Source organism: Cyanistes caeruleus, chromosome 2 (genome assembly GCF_971803275.1).
Source record: "Cyanistes caeruleus chromosome 2, bCyaCae1.hap1.1, whole genome shotgun sequence".
NCBI lineage: Eukaryota > Metazoa > Chordata > Aves > Passeriformes > Paridae > Cyanistes > Cyanistes caeruleus.
In genome coordinates, this window is record NC_141702.1 from 16,723,856 (window position 1) to 16,745,952 (window position 22,097).

A 22,097-nucleotide genomic window follows, 5' to 3' on the forward strand; every position below is an offset into this window, starting at 1 on the left:
TTTCTCCTGTGGTTAACTCCTAAAATGACAGTAGAATTCTCAAAATATAATAAGACCCCAGGATTTTGTGGCAGCCTAAGTATTTCTGCTACTCCTATTTTGAGGAAGCAAAGAGGAAAAATAAAATGTGTGCTTGTTTGCAATTGTTCTCAATAACATACAGCAGTGAGATATCAGGAATGGCTGAACTAACATCTTTAATTTAGACTGGCATGAGAAGGTCAGGCCTACAGAACCTGCTAAATTATTACATTTCCGACAAAATTATGCAATAGAATTTCTTCTTCCTGTAGTCTTATATGAAGACACACTTGACATTTAGGGAGATGCTGTGTATAAAAATAAGGTACACATCAGCTACACACACACATATATATATCCAGATTTTAGAATACTGCATTGAATTAAATTAGGACACTTACAATTTACTCCCAGAGGCTCTCTTTATTTGGCTTGTAGTGTTAATTTCATTTTTGGCTTTAAAACCCAAACAAAAATAAAACAAGGAACATGAGAATAAATTCACAGATAGCACACACAACTTGATGTTGTTCTCTGCCACACACCACAGAAGAACAGGACTCTAGTCTTTTAAGTGCATTTCCATTGTTTGCATGTGTGAGTTGGTTCATATGATTTACATAATCTAAACATTTTGTATATGTGGCACATACGTTAAGTTATAGTTATCACACACAGAGCCATCTGGAAATACAGAGTAACCCTCTTTGCACCACCAAGTTCTGCCCTGGTATCTAAAAACAGTCCTTGTGATAAGGCACTCTACCAATGCTGTCCTCAGTTTTAACCATGTAAAAAGCTAATATGCCTGGACAAGTCATCAAAGCATATAGTGAAATAAACCCCACACCCAAGAACCAACTAGAGAGGCTAAAAAAGCTAATTTGTCTAGAGAAAAACTTTAGTAAAAGCAGCATAGGATGGGAAGGGAGATGTCCCAAAAACTCAGGAGATGTGTCTTTGCATCAACTACCACCAGCTGAAACCAGACACATGTATGTCAAGACACCTGACCTTAAGTGATGTCAGATACTACTAGGCTAAATCTTCCCCGAGCAAAGGATCTGGGTAGCAAAGGCTTCCTTGTACAAAACAGCCTTACCTGTCATTCTCAAAATCAGTGAAAGTTTCAGTGGTTTCAACATATCCTGCATAATATAACTCTTAGTATAGATGCAGCACTGACAGGTCAAGTACCCATGGCACAAAAATCTCTTATGAGGAACTTCCCAGCTGATCTTCAATTAAGAAAATAAAAAGAAAAGAAGAGAGGTGTTTTGTGGATGCTGTGGATGCACTGTGCTTACAAGCTGGTAGTGGCAATTTCTAGCATTATCTGCCACACGTGTGTGTACACAATACCAATTCCTTTAGTACCACTGTAACTAGCAGAACTAGCACAAAGGGTTTGTGCTGGGCAATTGTCTTGTCTCAATCTTTCAGTTCTTACAGGACAGTTACTGACACGATTTTGAGCAGAACTCTTCCATCCAATGCCCAGGTACACTTCAGGAGTTATTCTGGGGCTGCAGTCCCTCCCAACAGAACTTACTAATATGGATGTAGTTCAGCTCTGGCAACTGAATGATCCTGGACACTGTTTACTAGAACATAAGTGTGCTGTAAGTTTGCCACTTAAGAATTCAACTTAAATTTTCTAATTTTAGACAGATGACTGTTACTCCACTTAATTTCTGCAGTGCTTGATTCTCTGATGACTTCTGGTCATTCTCTGGTGACTTCTTGTAAAGAAACCCAGTCACATAGCTGAAAGGCACAGGTTAGAAAATCCTTCTATAGCAAGAGAAGCTGAACCTGGTAGAGAAACAGAGAAGCTAAAGGTCATTAAACTAATGTTATTGCACGTGACTGAGAAATAATCCTATCTCCAAGAGAAAACTGCAACACCAAACATCCTTTAATTGGAAGCAACAGTGTGGGAGTGGCAGAAGCAAGCAGAAAGATCACTTTGTTAAAAACACCTGCTCCTAGAAGAGGTCAAAACCCCTTGTGGCTTTTAGAGACTATTTTCTGCCCAATTAATCGAACAAAATACCTAACTTGCTCTTACCCTTATGGACAAAAATCATTATGCTCCATGAAAATGAAAGAAGAAATGAGTTAGTAGCAGCTATTATATGATCTTTTCTAAAGTTGTTGAGTAGAAGGGATGCATGTTCTTTATGCACACCATTTTCTTGAAGAAATTGTGCCTATGCTTTTTTTATGGGTATAGACAAATTATATCTTAACAAGTGATAAATAAACTGTGGGAACTTAAGAAAAGTCTGCATTCTCAATTGCAGTTTAGGCAAAATATAAAGTGGTTGTTGATGGAGTTAAGAACATGAGAACTCATTACCACTGTCAGGGAGTTAAATATGCTCAGTTACTCAGGAGATTGAGCTTTGCTCCTAAGTTTCTCTTCCACACCAAGCTGAGGGGAGTACAAGCTGCTTGCAGCCACCTGCACCAGACCTAAACCCATGGTGCAAGAACATACACACACCTGAGACTGATCCTTGGGGCAGCACGTTCACCTGCCTAGAGCATCCACCCATGGACTACAACAGGAGCTGGATCAAGGATCCAGCTGTGCATAGAATTAATTCTAGAGATATCCAGATTCCCTCTTTTAGCTGAGCTGGGAAATGGTGAGTCAGAAACCACAATTATATCCAGAATTGTGCCAGGAGGTCTCCAGGCCGCTGGCTGTGCTTTCTCCTACGGACTGAGAGGCAGAAAAGCACGAGAAAAAGTCACTATGAAGAATCACAGGAAACACATTCATTTAAAATATCTATTGAAATTACAAATTAAACTCTCCAATATGATTCAAAGTACAAAACACCACATTAAAAGGCATTCAACAGCTCCTTTATACATCACAGTGTTAGTGGCACAAAATGCACTTACATTTCAAATACATCAACAGAACTATTTTTACACTGGTCAAATACATTATTTATACATATGCATGACTCCTTCATGCTTATGCCTATACAAGTTTAAAATACATCATAATAAAATGATCAAGAAAGGTTCAGTTATGTACCATGTACCTAATGTTCCTGGAATTCTTATAAGATATACACAAAGCAATAATGAAGACCACAGGGCTCTAAACACAAACAGCATGCCTTACTTAGTACAAGTGCATTAGCAATTAAGGGCTGATGCAGGCTTTTTTGATGTCCTTAGTATCACTGTCATCAACAACAGTAATTTACTTGTTTTCCTCAGGCTTTTAGATTATGTACATGAAATGTACAAACTTTGGTTTTAAAAAAGCAAACCTGCACAAAGGCTTATGCATGCTGCACCTCACTGGAATGATAATGGCCTGCATTAAAAATATTTATTCCTATACAGTAAAAAGCCTACAGATGAAATGCACAGAAGTTCATTCTAATCTTCCTGCCTATAACATTTTTTTAAAAAAAAAAAAACACTTTGTATTTTTCTAAGCTATGGATATTTTATCCTGTCAGCTCCATATATGAGAGCTATTCACTAATTTTGATTGTTTTCTGCATGTCAGGAGCTCAGCTGTAAACTGAGTTAAGTTGATCCAGTCTGCTGTTATTTGGGATTTTGCCTAATTTATGCACCAGAGTATCTGAGGAAAAATCATGCTTTTTAGTATCTGGGGGGAAGTATCTTAAATTCTTGACATGCTAAAGTCAGAAGTAGGAAGTTTCAGGATGAATGTCAACATGAATAAAACTGAACTATTAACATAAACTACAGTAATCTTTTATATAAAATTGTTCATCACAAACTTTTCAAGAACCTCAAAACCAATGAATTTGCCCTCACAGCCCTCCTGAGGTAAACACTGGTCCATTCACTAAAAAGATGGTTAAATTGAGATAAAAGGCAGTGACTTGGTCAATGTACAGGGCAGAGGGGAAAACCTGACGTTACCACCACTGAAGATGAAGTGGGCTCTGCTCCTGATCTCTCTCAGGACTGGCTTCAGCCCAGCTAATGGCAAGTCTAGGGAGATGCACAGCCTCTGGAGCTGGGACTCCACACTCGCTAGACATGACACCACATGACAGCCCAGAAGAACAAGCAGATGATGTGCTGTAACTCATGTTACAAACTCCATTAAACAGCATTTACAAACAGATCACTCACTCAAGAGCTGAACTTGATCCTTGTGGGTCCTTTCAAATGAGAATAAACTATGATTCCCCCTAAATAATAGTACAACCATAAAAATGCAGCAGAAATCATGCTGCGATACTTTTCTGGTGTAAATTCAAAAAGCCATGACTGTTTTAACAGACTTTCACTTGAAAAGACAAAGAAACAAATATTCCCTTTCCCATGGCAGGGGGTTTAAATGTCAGAGTTTAAAATTATGTATTTACAGTTCAGTTTTTGGGTATTAAATGTCACAGTATCAACATAAGCTGTAACATAAAAGCACCCTGAACTTAATATATCACCACCAAAAAGTTGCTACTTTGGAACTAAATGAGCATTAAAAATAATAGTAATAATATTAACAACACTAAAAACAAACAAAAAAATCCCCGAGAATACAGATGGAATGACATTTAGGAAACCTGAAAAGACTGGGAAGGTATTTGGTAAATATATGTAGGTATACAGACTATTCCAACAGCTGGGATGTGAAACAAGAGCTGTGTCATATAACTCATCAGTAGCAATTCAAGTATGTTGAGATCAGAGATTCACTGACACAGTTTTGATTAGATATAATTTTACCTGTGTATATCAATTATAAATTATAATTTTTAAAGTTCTGTAGTTGCAAAGAACTTAATTATCTTTCTTTTTTCTTTTAAATCTGGATATGCATTAATTCTGACTTTGATTATTAACTGGCCACACAGCACGTGGAAAGGTCAAGTTTTGCTGCATTTTGACATAAATTCTCTAAGAAAGGCACAGAGAAGATAAACCTCCTCATACCAGGACACTCAATACTGTTCACAGGACAGTGAATCCCTCCTGCTTACTTATGACCCCAGTAGGAGAACTGGTCATCAGTCACAGCCACAATACAGCAAAACCCCTCAGTGCCCCAGCTAGAAAATTAATAACCCATGAGGTCTTTACATCCTATTGCCCAGGGTTCTTTTCTTCAGTTACACAGAATTACAGGGCCAAGGAGGAAAGACCATAGTTCAAGCTAACCTTCAGGAAGCTGTCCTTTGAAGAAAGGTTTCTACTAATTCTGGACAATGAAGCTATGACTCAGGACTACTCAGGTGTGTGGCTTGGGATCCCTGTGGGATGGACTGAGCTGATGCCAGAGCCAGAGCAGCACTTCCCTTGCTGCTGAACTCAGCAGTGCTTCACACCCCCTGGGAGCTGGTAGACAGGGATCAAATGCACTACCCAAACTTCCCTATGGATATTTTTGAACAACTAAGCAATTTTTAGTAACAAAGATGGACAAAATACTAAAGATACTAAGTTAACAGAAGATCTGAACTGTGCATTGCCATAAACAATCTGAAGATATCACGAGTTCAATTTGTTGGAAACCAGCTATCCTTCTCATTCACACTACAGAGGCTGAACTCATTAATATCAAGCCAAGTAAGTGAATTGCAGATATCACCAGCTCCTAAAGCTAAAATCTCTGGTTAGATACAGTTTTAATTTGGATAGCACTAAACTTGGAAGATAAAGGATGAGAATAGTTTTTTTAAAAATAAATTGGCCCTTTTCAAAACTGCACCCTGCAACAATTTTATTTAATATACAGTGTAAACCAAAAGACAATAAAGAGAAATTTTTTATGGTTGAGCTATTAAAGCATATTCCCAGCCTGTGACAGTAGACAGAAGCAGATGGATTTAACGAACTTAAGACATTTTCAGTGTAAAGTTATCTTGTCTTCAAGATACTCATCCATCTCAGTACATTGCTGATGACAGAAATAAGTGATGAAGAAAAAATTCCGTAAAGCTTCAGTCCACAAGCAAAAGAATGTTTCCCTTCATAATACAGACACACACATTGTTTCAGATGCTTCATATGTCATGGCAAGAAGCTATTAGTCAAATTCTTGTTGGCTTTAAAATCAGAGCAAAATGGTTTTCAAAAAAATATTTCAAAAAAGAGAAAACTCAAAGATGTAGCATGTTGAATAGCACACTGTACTACCCTGAAAACACAGCACTGAATTATGCAAAACTATCAAGTGATTAGTTTTCAAATAAAAACTTATTTTGTCACAGTATCGTTATTAACACAATACATCACATATCATACAATATTATCTCTGAAAATGGGCTAAGTAGTTTAAATGCAAAGCACAACTTCCACAAACATCCCAGGCATTTTCATATTAATTACAGGGTTAACCATGATGTATTTTTGCATTTAAAAGGAAAGACTCATTGATAACCCAAGAGTCTGCTAAACAGTAAAGTTAGTCCTGTATTTTTTAATAATTGTCCTAAAGACAGAAGCAAGCTATCCTGAATTTCCAAAATATTTCAATAGCACAGCTATTTACACATTTGGTTTAAATAGGATTATATATATATATATCTATGTATCTATAAAAAGATTAAGATACCTGGATTAGAAGTTACATAGCCCTGTAAGTGTAGCAGAACCCTAAACAATAGCAAAAAATAACAATTCAGAAAAACATTAGTGGTCCAGGGGTAATCAATACCATCAATGCATTTTTAAAATAAACTTGATTAAATAGCAGGTTTGTGTCACCATTACAGCTTCATCAATTAATTTTATAATGTAGCTTTTTAATCAAAGAGATTTACTATAAGACTTTATAAAATTAGTGGAAGGCAGCAGGACCAACTTTGTCCCTCTGATCCTCCCCAAATTTCAAGAAAGGCATAGGATGGCCTATATGCACCTTACTAATTTTGTTAGACTTGGAAAAAATAGGTATTAAAAAGGATATTGTGATGGCTTTCACAAAAACAAATGTGTAATAAAGTCACGCAAAGTTGACTGTCTGATTTAAATAATAGACAACTTAAATATATGCAGGAACAAGACACCAAATTTGGAAGCAAACAGATATGCAGAAGTTTGTAGGCTTTTTCAGCTTGGTTTGCTGATGTCATTCAGTACAGTTCCCAGTCCACCAGCAGGGCAGCACCAAGGTTTTGCATTATTTTTAGCAGTATCACCTCTTAATTTCAGATAGCTGCCCAAGTCTGTGGTCTCCCTTTAGCACCAAATTTGCCTTCTATTACCCTCCTTGTCTGTTATCAAGTGATCTGTACAACAGTAGTAACAACAGTTCCTGGAATCAAGACCGTGTCAACGAAAAGCAGAATGGGGCAAGTAAGGCTACAGCAATGTAAGTGCAAGAGGGAAACATAACAGCAACAGTAAAATCAAAACATGTTGTGACGAGTTCAGTCTTCTCTCAGTCTAGGTAGGTAGAGGGTCATCATCTCCTTTATTACATTTGCACTTGCAGCACAGAACAAATGGTGTAGCAAGTAGAAGGAAAGGGGAGGCCACCAAAAGTAGAAGACCAAATCCTGCAAAAATGCCTACCACCTGTAAAAGAAAGGGATAGCATTGTGTCAGGGATGGCATTGCCTAGATTCTATGTCTGCTGCACCATTGCATCATCTGTGTCCATCAAAAAGACTTCAGCAAATGCTACTGACCTCATCAGAGCCAGGACTCCCCCACGTGTATACTTCAGTGACCAGTAAACATGAATGAAAGTAGTGTGAATGTTCATGTTTTATGGCTCCAGTCAGAACTGTGCCACAGAACTCCATTTTAACACACAAAATAATGCAGATGGATATTTGCCTTTTTGAGTTTTCTTATATCTCAAACAACCAATGAAGCAAATCACTACTTTTTTTCTTGATCAAACCTGAATACTAAATATTGAAATCAAGACTACAAGAAAGACTTACACTTTCAGGTGCTCTCTTTTTTTCTACAGAAAGCTTCAAGAAGAATTAGTCAGGGTTCTGGTAGTGCTCAGAGGATCTGGGAAGAATACCATAGTGTCCCACCAGCATGCATTCAAACTTGGGAATTCCAATCACAGATTACTAACACCATGAGGAGGACTTTGTATATGCAATGACTTACTGCAGTCAGATCTGAGCTCACGTTGCTGCTTCAGGGGATGAGATCTAACTGAGATCTAACTCTAAGTGCATCTTTTTCATTGACATTTATTGATCATCTCCTTCCTAGCATGAACAGAGGACCACAGACTTACCTACCTGGTTACCTACCCACCTTACACCTAATTTTGTAATTACAAAAGTAGTAATTTCTACAGAGCTTAAATTTAGAAAATTATTTCAAAAGCATTCAAGTTGAGCTTCATCCCCCAAGAAAGTTTCCCATTTGCCACAGGCAACTGTAAAAGTGATGTTGCAAATGCCCACCAATTATTTGAGAGAATAATTTAGATTTATTCACATGAGAGTGTCTGTGAATAATTTTGAATAATGATGGCAGGAGTGGAATGCTAATGCAAGAGCAGAACCTCACAGCAGAAGGCAAAATGAAATTAGAGTGCAGCACTCATCAAGGATTTTTCTGGTCAGGGCTAGATACACCACTTCGATTAGCTGGCAAATGTGAAACTAGCCACGGCACAGACGGGACGGTGCAGTAGCAGTTTTGCTGGGCACGGATAGCGGTGTGCGGGTGATGCTGCAGGCGGCAGTGGGGCAGCCGCGGGAGATGGCGCTGTGGGACAGCGCTGCGGGCGCTCCGCCGCCCGCCCACCAGCGCCCGCACCTGCCTCGCCATCACCGCCTCATCTCTTCCCAGCAGCGATCTCTTCTTCAGCTTCAGAGGTGGGCACGTTTCGTAACTCATTCTCTTTTTTTTGGTGATGCTGACATTCTGATGCAACTTCTACTAATCTTTGCATGTATTTCTCAGAAACCAAAGTTAAATTCTCATCTTTAAAAAACATGAGCTGCAACTATTGCCGTACTGCTCTTTGCAGCCCAGGCTGAGTGCACTGGTTCAGACAGAGTCAAGCTTGAAACTGGCAATTCAGTGGGCCAGACTGACTACTGGCAATTAATATAAAACATCTGTTTACACCTTCCTTTCAGCCTCAATATGCCACCAAAGAAATCATCAAGTTTCAGGCTTTTTGTTTTGCTGTTTTAGTTTTTTGGTGTGGTTTTGTGTGAGGGGAGGGGAGGAGGGGATGTTGTTTATTTTTAAGTAAAACTGCCCACTGAGTATTACTTATTTATTTTTTGCTTGGTTCTTTTTCTTCTTAAGAAATTGCTGCCCTACTAGGCATCAAGCCATTTTCTCTGGCCAAAACAAATATTTTTTTAAACCCACAAAAAACAAACCAAAGACTTACCTCAATTTGCTTTGGATAAATCTAAGAAGAACCTTAACTTACTCAAAGTTAGCATAAGGAAACAATTGGAGTGTTGATTTGGCTTCAGTGGGTTTAGCAGAATTTTATCCTGACTAGTAGTGAATTATCACCTTCTTTCTCATCAATCACCATATCATCAAATATTCCATATATCCAATATATTTGCACAAACTGCAGTTTGCTTAGAACATATTCCAAATATCAGATTAATTACCTCATACTACAGGTTTATCAGGTTAACTTAATGTACCCACACATTTCCTGAGATACCACTGGCTAATCCAAGCAAAACCCAGTCCACAGCTCAGACACCTAGTGGTATGGGTGAAAGGAGAGGGGTGAGATCCTTCCCTTTTATTTCAGTTTAGCTGTTTATCCAGACTTGATGATTATTCTATAGACTTGGAGTTCATGCTCACATGGAAAGAAATCTGTATTTCAAGAAAATACCTCATGTCAAGCTAAGGTAGCTTTTTCCAGGCACACAGTTAATTTAGGAAGAGATGACTCAGATATACAGATGTCCTCATATCTCTGAAGTGACTGTAAAGGCGGTAGATTGGTCCAAGTCACATATTAACATTTATACCGCATGCATCGAGGTGCTGCAGAGAGCTCTTTTATTACCAGCATTCTTGCTGAGTCTAGTAACACTGAATCTAGACTACAAGAGGTATTCCCACACCCTCTGCAATTGTCAGTTTGAATCTGTGTTTGAAACTACTGATAACCCTTCAGGGTCACTTTGTATCCAACCAACAGCAAGGACTCAGAGTCCATAGCAAGATAATGTCTGTATTCAGGTTAATTCCCTTCCAGTTCTGGATCCAGACCTAAAAATGCCTTGCAGGAAGAGCTTCCTTGTAAATAATACTGACGGTGGCAACCTAGTTCATCCTCCAAGTTCAGTGAGAACATACCTGGACTGGTACCAAACCGGCTCTGCAAACATATCTTTTCTGGTTCTCAGTGGCACTTTGCCAAGGAGGGTCTTCTCTAGGAGAGCTAAACATTCTACTCCAAGCTACTGTCCTCTTTTTATCTGCTACAAAAATCAGTTACCATTTGGTACAGAATTTTACTGTAAGGTGTTAAAATGAGGCACTATGACAGAAGTGACCTGTAGAGAGCTTTCAAAGATCTGAGCTTTACCTGTGTCCTGTGCCAGATAACAGACGCCCTGGAGTGCCCCAGCTTGTTTCGACAAGGTCCTTTGTCATAATGTATAAGGAGAAAATCATCCTACAAATATTAAATGAGAAAGCAGACAATAAACAGAAGTTCTTCAAGTTACAAAACACTATATCCTGACAACTTAAACCAGTAATCACACAGGAAGATTAAAGTAGGCAGATATGGTTATGTCCAACCCTCCCAGTGCTTTGTTTACAGTTAAGTGTCTTCTCAAACAGGTTTGTTTGGCATGTGATATAGATACATAAGAAATTCTTCTCCCAAAGGTTCTCAAGCTGTATATTTAAATGGTAGCATGAAATTTAGCAAGAGAATCCAAGAAGACAAGCTGACCACTGCAAGTATTTATCACACATATAGAAAGAGCGAAGGAAAATCAGTACTTGTGCTGCAGACTTCCCACAGTTGTTTCCTTTATCTAGCTGAAGAATAGAAAGACAAAACAGATTTTTGAGGTCTTATGCCCCTATCAGTCCTGTCAGCCTCTCACAAACTAGACAAGATAGCATGCCTAGTTCTAAGGCAACACTGCTTTTTTATCTGTGAGTGCATGTGAGAAGCCTGTAACTTCAGGATTGTTAGTAAAGTATTCAAATGGGACAACCACAGGATTTGAATAGTTGGAGTAGCTTTCAGGAACCTAATTTCCTTTGCTATTGTTAACAATGTTATAAAGTAAAACTGATGACATGGAAACAGATGTTGTGTATTGTATATACTCTGATCTGTGGCCATGATAACAGGCTGATTTTAAAAAAATATAAACATACGACAAAAGCAGCTTATAGACCAATAAATTCCTGCTGTTGGGAGAACATTGTATTCTTTCTCCTATGTTAGATCTATTTCTTGTCCCACAGAATACAATGAATAGTAAACAAATTTGACTGCTAGTGACATACCACATCTAGTTTGTTAAACACCCTCAGACTAAGAGCATTGCTAGTCTCATATTGTCACACTTTTAAGAAAGGCAACATTGAGAAGTCAGCATTGGAAGAAAAAGCAACACCCTTCCCATGCTGGGTGCCATGTAAAGATTGTAAACAGATTATTGTCATAAAATTTTACTTTCTAATAATTCTTTACTGACTCAGACCAAATGCGACAAGTAAAACAGAGGATACAAATCCTATAAAATTTCCTATGGTGAGCTGTGGTCAGAAGCTAGTGAGCTGTTTATTTAATTGATTAAAGAAAGCTGGACAGCAAAGTAATGAACTTCTAAGTTCCTGAGATTCAGAGTGCATGGCATGTACTCACATCAAGAGATTCCAGACAGTACCAGCAAAAGGCATGTTTGCAATTCTTACACATCATTTGGGCACAGCCTTCATCTCGTTCAATGTAAACTTTACACTTTGGACAGCGTTTGATCGGAGCATCATCATCTTCCATTTTGAAAACTGAACTGTGGGAGAGAGTGAAAAATCAGTAAAATATGTGACCATGTTAGTTTAGAGAATGTTGAAGAACTGTGCTATGAAGGTAAGCCTGTTTCTTTTGCTTTAAAAAAAAGGAATTATTAGAGATTCAGGTATTCAAGCCATTTTATTATTCAGATATTATACCTGTACACTACTTTTCAAACATATCTCTAGAAAAAGATGTTTAATGACTACAGTGTCTACATAAAAGTTAGGATATTTTCTTTACCATGTAAAAACCAGCTGGTTTTGCTATCTAATGATACTAATAGATATTAAACGTTTTTCTTCTGTAACGTACCAGATGAGCAGCAGGTAGCTCACACCTAAATATTTTGTATGTCTAGATTATTTTCCTTTTCTCTCCTTTCTCAGAGGAAGAAACAATCCCTTGATTGCACAATAATGCCAGACCACGTTCCTCTGGACTAGGGCACCAGGGATTGCTTGCCTGTGTCCTCCTTGAGGATCCTCCCTAGGAGTTTCACTCCAAATCAAGAACAGTAAGAGGTTTTGGTGCATGTCATTCCTTCAGTTAAACTTTGTCTCTGTCGAGAGTCCTAACAAGTCACTCTTTATCAGTTAGGGTCAGCACTGGCCTTGCACAAGTGTGCAAAACCACAGATGTCCCCTCCTATAATGGGCACAACACAGAGGAATGTTGAAATAGTGGAACAACTTCTATTTTTCTTTTGTAGCTTTCTACTACCTGCAGGTTTTATGTAAATAAAATATAATATAATATAATATATATTATATTACAAAAATATAAAATAAAATATTTAAATATACCTTAAATGACAATTCCTGAAGCTACTGCCAGTGAAAAACAAGTATGACTGATGGGGAATCAACAGTTTGCTGGAAAACAGGACTCATGATCGACTGATTTTCCCAACAGCACAATAAAAGGACACACTAATTACTAATAGTAGGGGTGACTGTACTAGAAAAAAATGCTTTGTATACATAAAATGTACAGGAAACTCCAAATGCTACTAACAGGCACATTATGCTCCAGGAATTATGAAAAAACAATTTTTACTTTTACTAAGTGGAGTAAAAAAATTAAACGCGAAATAAAAACTAAAAGCAACCAAAACACTAAGCAGAAACAGATAAAGTTTGTTACCTTGCCATGAAATTTAGCAACCTTCAGTTCTTGTCAAGCACACACAAAAGCATGTGCAAAAGTTAGTGTATTTGATAAGGAACTCATCATGACAGCATCCTAGCTAGTCATCTGCTCCAGCAAAGCTTGAAAGAAGACAAGTTATGAGTAAGTAAGTCCAAGGCTGGGCAGGGTTTAATGATGCCTTGGAGTGCAACCAAACCTTTGAAAAAACCCTGACATGAAGTGGAACACATGCACAATGGCCTTTCTTGTTCAGTGGCTGCAGTTTGACACCAGAGACCACTTGAAACAGAACTTAAGATCATAGGCCAAATGTGCAGCAGAGGGGATGACTGACAGGGAATCCTAAAAATCACTGTCTGGCATGATGTTACCAACTCTCACATTGTCCAGTAGAGCAACATTAACAAGACCATCTCTTGCAGGAAGCTGATGAGCTGCCTGGATGTCATTTTTCCCACTGGGGCAAAAGGCCAAAGGCTCAAGCAGCTTCTTTGTGCTTTGCTGGGAATGCTGGCAAAGAGTGAGGCTGCCAAGAGCTTTTCAGTTCTATAATGCAGCATTAAAAGAACAGGAATGACTAAGTGCAGGAAACAGCATTAGAACAAAACATCACGAAAATGCCTCTTTGAGTATTTAGCTTCTAAATACTTAATCTGTTGCAATATCTTACCTTGTTTCTCCTGGAAGAAAAGAGATTGGCATGTTCTCTTGACAGCCTTGACCTGGATGCCAATTAGATTTGCAAGCAGAACAGAACTCAATGTCGCACACTTTGCACTGGACCAGCTGAGGGTCCTGTGGGCTTGATTCCTGGAGCTGGCAAACTGCCTGGCAAGTAGAGGATGGACACCAAGTCCGGCATGGATCCAAAAGCACTTCTGCAAAAGGATATAAAAGAACCAAATTCAAAGGCGGATACAAGATCAGCCTTTCATAACAATGCATTTTAGCTTAGGTTGACTGGCAGGGCATTTGAAGACAAATTTTCAAAAGGAGCTTTTTAATTTATGCAACCCACATTGACATAAATCTGGCCTGCTTTGCAAACAGGCACCAAACCAAAACGAGTTTCATGAGTCTCTATTAATTGCCTGCTTTCATTCACTGAACTAAACTTGTTCTGAGAATGAGATTTTTTTTTTTCCAGTTGCACTTCAAGTTAAATACAGCATATACTATGCAGTAAAACTCACCAGAAAGTGTTTTCACAAAGCCTTGCCCAGTCAGAACTGAGCAAGTTGAAACAGAATTTCAAGTTGACCTCTACCCTAATGTAACCACATGATTAAAAACAGCATAAGATACAGTTTCATCCCTTTCTTGGAGGCTCCTTACAGATAAGTAATTTCATGTTTCAAAGCCCAATGAAGGCAATAAAAACCTACCAATTATTGCAGTGGTTTCTAGGCTAGTCCTACCCTCAGCAAAACTTTAAGTTCTGTATAGTCACACCATTGGCACATCTCCACAGAAACACAGTCAGCTTATGTTCTTAATGTGTTTGTATCATTACACAAAGAACCCCTCATTAATTCTGTACCAAATGTTAACCCAGGAGATAACCCTGGCTCTGTGAAAGAGGTCAGTATTCCTCTCCAGCCCCTACAATACTAGTAGTCAACTTAAACACAAAGCTCAAAATAGAAGTCACTCCCTCCCTTAGCTATTTAGGAATGTAATACATAGCAATTTTCTTTCCTTAGTTTATTCCCAGAGTGCTGCAGTTCTGGGAATTATGCAGACAAGAACAGAAGCAATTATTTTTTAGGTTTTGGGGTTTTCCTTTCTGATGACCAAGCAATTAACACGAAATGCTACTGCAAGAACACATGCAGAGATTCTGATTTCTAGGATTGCTCTGGAACAAACCCATTCCCACAGCCTTCAATGGGAAGTATTACATGTGTTACCTCTTTCAAACTGTAGCTTCTTATACCTTTGCATGATTTCTGATGCGACCATGCACTCAATCTGTTTAAAGAAGGAAAGGAATAAAAAATTCCTATTAGAAACAGTAATAATCTAAGTGATTTTAAACCAAGAGTATTTGACCTTTGAAGAATTAATAAAAATACATATGTTGTCAAAAATGGAAGCTGTAACATAAAAAGCAAGACACATTTAAATATCCTGTAAGGAAAAGAAAACACCCTCTGCAGAAAGAGTGTACCTCATTTTCTTGCAGATGACCTCGCTTTGGGCAGGCAGCATCAGGGCAGCTGATTGCTGTTTCTAGACCTTCTTTGATCAGAAGTTCCACATACTGTTTTAGGCACTGTAAGAGAGCCAAACATTGAGTTAACTATTCTGCCGAGGAAAAAATCACTCAGTATTTTAACAGCTTTCATCTGAAAATCTGAAGAACCCAGACTTTGAAAAAACAGGTACTACTATGTCCCTTTCACAGCCATGAGCCACATTCATAGCTTTTTCCACGGTTGTACCTTTAAATGGAAAACAGCAAGCTCATTTCCTCATCAAATCACATAATCATCCATGTTGAAAAAAACCTCGAAGATCACTTAAACCAAAATTAACCAAATAGCTCTTTATCAATTTAAAATATACAGCAAATTAAAAAATAACAAAGGGGGAAAGAACAAATCAAAGAAGAAGAAGAATCAGAAAAAGTAATTAAGCACCTCCATGATACAATTAGATTAACCACACTCTAAATATCTGTGTGACTGGAAGCCACAATAGAGCTTAGCAAGCAGTAATTCGCCATAGACCGACATCTGTAAAGGATACTACAACACAAAGGGAGTTGTGTATCTTGCCACCTATTCTTGAAAAATAACTATCTGAACTTTTCCATAAAAAGGGCATATATGAGAATTAGGACTCCCTGAAGAACTACAGTTTCTATGGGGACCAAATAATAAATGTTGGTAATACTAATACTTTTCTCCCCTAGCAACCACAGCATTTTCCCCTACTGATAACTGCAAATGTAGCATCTAACACAGCAGTGCGCAGCATTGCTGTCAACAAAGCAGAGAAGAAAAGCGGATATTTTTGACCAAGGGCAAAATATGATTAAACCTTATTATTCTTGATGAGCAACAACTCCCCTCCACCTCCATCCTTCCTACATCAAGCTGAGAGTTAATGCATCTAGGTGTCTTTTGGGAAGACAAGGTGGTAATGAAGAGACCCTGCTCTCTGCTGCTACCATGCAGTGTCTACCAGCCCAGCACTACACAGGAGGAGCAGACGAGGGTCTGCTTCCCAGTGAGCTGGGCACCCTGTGATGTTCTCGCCCTGCCTGTGTGCTCAGCTGGCATAAACAAACTGGAGACAATTACAGAATGAGGTTCCTAACTCTCTGTTTACAGATGTGTGAATAAAGAGTGAGGCTAGACCAACTGCAGAGTGAAATGATGGTATGAAACCAGTTCAGCATACAGCTGTGTGGGAGGCAAGAAGGATTACACACTCTGCAGCAAACGGGCAAAACAAGGATTTCAGTTAACATTTCCAGACATTTGCAAAAGGTATGCAGCTGCTGACTCACCACCAGCCTGGGAAGGCAAAGGGCTGCATTGACTGTGCCAAGGCTGGTGTGCCTAACTTCAGCTGTGAGCACAAAACTGCTTCTCCTAAGCTGCTTCTTCCTTCACCCTGTGCAATCAAATAGCCCAGCAACAAGCACCTTCCAGCCTAACCCTCAGGCATGTGGCTTGTAGCTGTTAAAGTTCAGACTTCAAACCTCTTTTTCTCTTCTGCCTCTCGATTTGCCTATTCAGCTCCTTTCAGACACCTCTAGTAACAAATTATTCTAGATTTCACCTCTCACAGCTTGATTGCAGCAAAGACTGTACTTCCTGCCCACACAATCTCTGCTGATCTGGTCCACAGCATTCCTAGTGGCAAGTTGCCACCACCTTGATAGCACAACAAATCATTTCTGATAGAGCTTCCTTTCTCTGTGTCTCCCAAGCTTTAGAGAAAGCAGGTCAGTTTTTTTGAAAATAAAAGCAGAGATTCGATAATTGATATTCATAAAATTTTTAATTGTGCAAAGAAATCCATGTGTGACAGACTACACATAGTCTTTGTCTTCCTCAGTAGGGATTTAATGAGGACAACTGTTCATTTAGTAGATGTTTGACTTGCAGAAGGTTTCCAAGCCTCCACTTGGAGCTCTGCAGGGCAGGTGGTAGAACACTTGAGGAGAACCTGTATCACTAACCACGACAGGCTGAGCTCTGCAAGACCCAGATCCTAGTTTGTGTGCCTTGGCAAGCTGTGACTTCAGCTGTACTGAGGTATTAGTGCTGCTATAATGACACTGCTGGCTCTTCCCTTTCCTCTCCATTTGCAGACACCAAGTGTGGATTAAAATGAAAATGCATACATTTTTAATGCCAGCACTTAGCACTTATAGAAAGTACTTTTCAAGCTGAATAAGCTTTGCAATCATTAATCATTAATGTGGCTAATTCTCCTCCTCAAACTGCTTAGGACTATTGCCAAAGCCTATTTGATTTGCTTCCCTTTCCTCTCATTTTCCAAGAAACAACTGAGTTCATCCCTGTCATGAGCAGTGTCCATGGCCTTTCCCTTCCCCTGATGGGACACTGGCTGCTGCATTCTCAAAATCAGCACAGCCAAGTGCACTTGTCATACTTCACCTTCTAAGAAATGCCTCAAGTCTATAAAATATTGTTGGAAAATAGGCAGAGGATAAAACACACTATCCACTCAAGTCTCCCCTGAGACTTCTTGGGTGGAGAAAGAGGATCCCAAAGCACTTGCAAGAGAATGTGATGCATAAGGTACCTATAGTTTCTCTTGAGAGCAGACAAAAGATGTGCAACTTGCGTAAAACTGGATACAGTACCAGAAATGCAGCAACATGCAAGCAACACAAAGTAGGATTAGGTATTCAATCATATACTATGAAAAACTCATCGTAAAACAATTACAAAAATATGACAAATTTTTGCAATGCAACTTGTTCCAATGCTGGAAAAAAGTACCTTCACTAAGGCAATAAAGTACTCTATAGCATGAGCAAAAAAATGTGGCAGTGTAGGTCACCCCAAACAACATTCAAACTTAACTGTATTACACAACTTTTCCCAGAGAAAACAGGAGATGAAATTAGATACCTAAAGCCTGACATTGGAGTAAAGTCACGAGAGTAGACTCATGCATATAAAACTAATGTGCTGAGGAACATCTTTGTTATTCCTCTAATGGATGTGTGTCAGAAGAGACCAGTTAGCTCCCCTGACCACTACTCCTGTATTGTTCCCTGTGCATGCATAATCCTTGTGCATCCCTGCTCTGCCCTCTTTCCATCGCTGTTGTCCTCTCTGACGTCTGCATAACTTTTTCTGTCACCTGATAATCCGTGAATCCTATGGGCATTTGCTGTCCCTACGACAAAGGGCAGGAGCGCATCCATTTTGAGGAGCTTTGGCCAAGATTTGTGTGGCATTCCCTCACAAAGATCAACTGAGAGCCCAATTCAGCAGCAGTTTTACTATATAAGATGCCTACATAAATTGGGAACACTTTTTTCTGTTGCCTCAGAGACAGATGACTAATAAAGGAATGACTTCCTTTCTGTAGCTGCCAAGCACAGTGTAGTATTTAAAGCTCAGCAAGATGTGCTATACTTCTAACCTCTATACATCAAGGATTGTGCTACACGAGAAGGAATATATGTACAGAGACCACTGATGTGCCATGGCTTTAGAGCTGCATATCTTTTTGTTTAATGTTATAAAGATCAACATACCCTACATAAGGAATCAAAATTATAATTTTTTGCCTAATTTCAAAACCACAACACATAATCTTGATCTGATGCATTTAGCTCTAACAAACCTGCACAATTTTTTGACAACAAAATTTCTCTACTTTTCCTCTTCTTTTAGAAGAATCCCAGGAATAATCATGCTTACTCCTGATGCTGGTGCTTTGATTTATTTCTCCCGACATCAAACCTCAAATAAACCACATCGTAATTCCAAAAAAGGAATCTCAACTCTCACTGTTTACATGGGGGGCAACACTTATCTACCATCTACTTTGACAGAAAAAATGTGTTCACTTGGTGCCTGAGGTAATTTTACAATATAAAATGCATGTATTTAAAACCACTTGGAGATGGTTTAGGAAAGTTATAAGTAATTTAAGAACATGTTATTGCTACTACTGCAGCAAACAAGGAATGTTTTTTCAAGATGACACCTTTGATTTGAGTTAGGCAGACAAAAAGATTATCCTGCATTATTGTCTTAACAGCTAATAGGTGGAATTTGTTAAAATGTAGACCTCTGACTAAACTAATGCTGCAGATGCAAGTGCCAAATCATATGGGAAATATTTTCATCAGTCCATGGATTTGTAAAGGCCAAAAACACATCAAAAGAGCCAAGTATATCATCACTACGTCACCTGATTTATTTCTTAAAACTTCATTTGTATTTTAGTGCTGGCACTAGGCCACAGCCATCACCAAATTAAGTGTGCACTATATGCAGAATCATCACATGCTGGTATTGGAAAACAATTTTTAAAAAATCAAAACACATGCACTGATAAAACTGAAAGGGGGAAAAATAGAAAGAAGAAATCTAGCTTTTACCAAGTTCTAAAGAAGAAAGGGAATTACGTTTTTTACAACGTATTTAGTAGCAACAAATATTAAAGATAGTCAAGGGCAGTTGCTATTGTGCACAAATACTAACGTTGGAGATAACCCTGCACTTTGGGCAATCACTAGGAGTTTACACTGCACTTCAGAAACATCAGAAAGGGCTGACATGCTTTTTCAATAAGGGAGATTTTTTAAAGATCAAGCTGAAAATGTTTTCAAATAGTGTAATTATTAACACGTAGATTAAATTGCCAGTCTCAAATTCTACATCACCTGCAAACTAGGACTAGATGAACATGTAAAAATTTACATACATAAATACACATACATATATATATAATTACATAAACTTGCACTCTACCACATGAAGACTAAGTAAAAGTTGGTCGGTATTTTGTGATCCATGTTAAAAATAACACCAGGGTAGGTACGTGCAAAGATCCCTTTGGGCATTACATTCTGGGAAAAAAAGATTCTTCTGGATGAAGAATATGAAAGTATATTGAGTAAGAAGCACTTATTTCAGGTCCTGTAGCTAAAAATCTACCGTTTGGTTTATGGGTCACTTTTATACTAACAGGATACTAAGCCAAAGCTCAAAATTCATGTGATGGGGCTACACAGATGACCAAAACTACTACAGCATCAACTACATTTGGTAGCATTTTGTAGTATTTTTATGCTCCACATACTGTGAATTTTTCTTTACGTTGCTTTAAAATCAATTCTAAGGTGGTGATATATTTTCCTTACGTAAGACAGTGCAATACCAAGGTTATTCTACTTCTTTCTGCTAATTCCCCAAAGCAAATTCTGCAGTAAGTCTGGTGAATAGGTAGAATTTATACTCATAGACAAACTGCCTGAAAACCTTTCAGATAATGTGATGCAATGTCCTATTTTTAGCTTTAGATTAGAACAGTAGAGTGTGCAATACTCACTGGGGCAGGGGGAGACAGCATGTGTGAGAATAAGTGAATTTCTTTCACTACAAAAAAATCTGAGTGTCTATGTCTCAGGTGAAGACTCATACTCTTGGAATAAAAGTCCCCCTTCCTTTTGACCAATAGAAAATTCACTCTTGTAGAGAGCTTTTACCTGAATATAATTTTCTAGAAATAATTTTCATTTAGAAAAACCGTAACAATTCCAAGAAGAAAAACTCCCCTAAAACAAGCAGCCTGCATCTAGGATGTTCTCTGAAGAAGAAGGAAGGAAGAATGATACAACAGAGCCTTCCCTATTCCTGAAAAAGACATTCTTGTAACCACATATAATTATCATATGCTACCTTTTTAAGTATTTTGGTGCGTATTTCTTAAAGCAATAGAAATGTTCATCTGGTAATAGAACAAATCACAGAATCATAGCATGGGACAGATCTTAAAGATTGTCTAGGTTCCAACACTTTTGCTATGGGTAGGGTCAGCCTACTAGACCAGGCTGCTCAGAGCTCTATCCAAACTGGCATTAAACACTTCCAGGGATGAGGCATTCACAACTTCTCTGGGTAACCTGGCCAGCACCTCACCACCATCATAGTAAAGAATTCCATCTTAGTATCTAAACCAACTCTTTTTCAGTTTGAAGCCATTCCCACTTGTCCAATCACTATATGCCTTTATAAATAAAGTCCCTCCAATCTTCTTCTACAGCCTCCTGGTTGGACTCCTTGTAGCAACAAACCCATCATAAAGTTACCTGTCCCTGCCCTCCCTTTAATCCTGACCCATAAGCTTTTGGTGGTCTCCTTATCCATTCCCAGGTGTAGCTCCACACCCTCCAGCTGGTTACTGACATGCAGGGTGACATCTTCATTTCTTCTACCTGTCCTTCCTAAATTTGTATATTATAGAAAAAGCAAACTACTTTCTGAGAAATTTCCATTGTATACTTACAGCACACAAGGAAACGTGTAAAAAAGGAATGGTAGGTTCCTCAGAGAGGTTTTAAGCTTCTTTCAAATTTACTACATGGTTTTTTGTGTAAAGTAGTTATAATCCTGCCTCAAATCTATTGTTGTTTAATAACAGGCTCAACTTGGAACCACTCTTGCACTGCTGCTCCAGTGTGCCCAACTCTCTACAGTAGATCTACAATCTAGCTTTTTAATACCACCCTAATCCTACTTAGTTGACAAGCAACTTACTGGAAAATATCTATGCACACTTAATCACAGAGATCTGTTCGAGGCATATGCATGCATTTTCTTTATTAGATGAACTGTCAGCTATACTGACCAAATCTGCAAGCACAAGTTGCATTCAACTTCACAAACCACCTAGATCTGAGACAGATGTACGTTAGAAGTGTAATGTTTGTGGTAATATGCTGAACTTA

At 38.5% G+C, this 22,097-nt stretch overlaps 1 protein-coding gene across 5 annotated transcripts in view; it reads right to left on the reverse strand.

Annotated features, from left to right (window-relative positions):
- Positions 1-424: 424 nt before the first annotated feature.
- RNF144A (ring finger protein 144A) overlaps positions 425-22,097 on the reverse strand; it is a 62,992-nt gene continuing 41,319 nt past the window's right edge. For 3 of the 5 annotated variants that reach the window (XM_086875921.1, XM_086875920.1, XM_086875922.1), the window contains 6 exons: positions 15,312-15,416; positions 15,052-15,112; positions 13,812-14,019; positions 11,840-11,987; positions 10,535-10,624; positions 2,808-7,554 (listed from right to left, as the gene is read on the reverse strand). In XM_086875921.1, the coding sequence (XP_086732047.1) occupies positions 7,423-7,554; positions 10,535-10,624; positions 11,840-11,987; positions 13,812-14,019; positions 15,052-15,112; positions 15,312-15,416 (744 nt within the window). In that variant the 3' untranslated portion in view covers positions 2,808-7,422. Of the gene's footprint in view, positions 1,837-2,530; positions 2,753-2,807; positions 7,555-10,534; positions 10,625-11,839; positions 11,988-13,811; positions 14,020-15,051; positions 15,113-15,311; positions 15,417-22,097 lie in introns of those variants that run through there. The other 2 variants (XR_015282787.1, XR_015282786.1) reach the window with 1 other exon arrangement.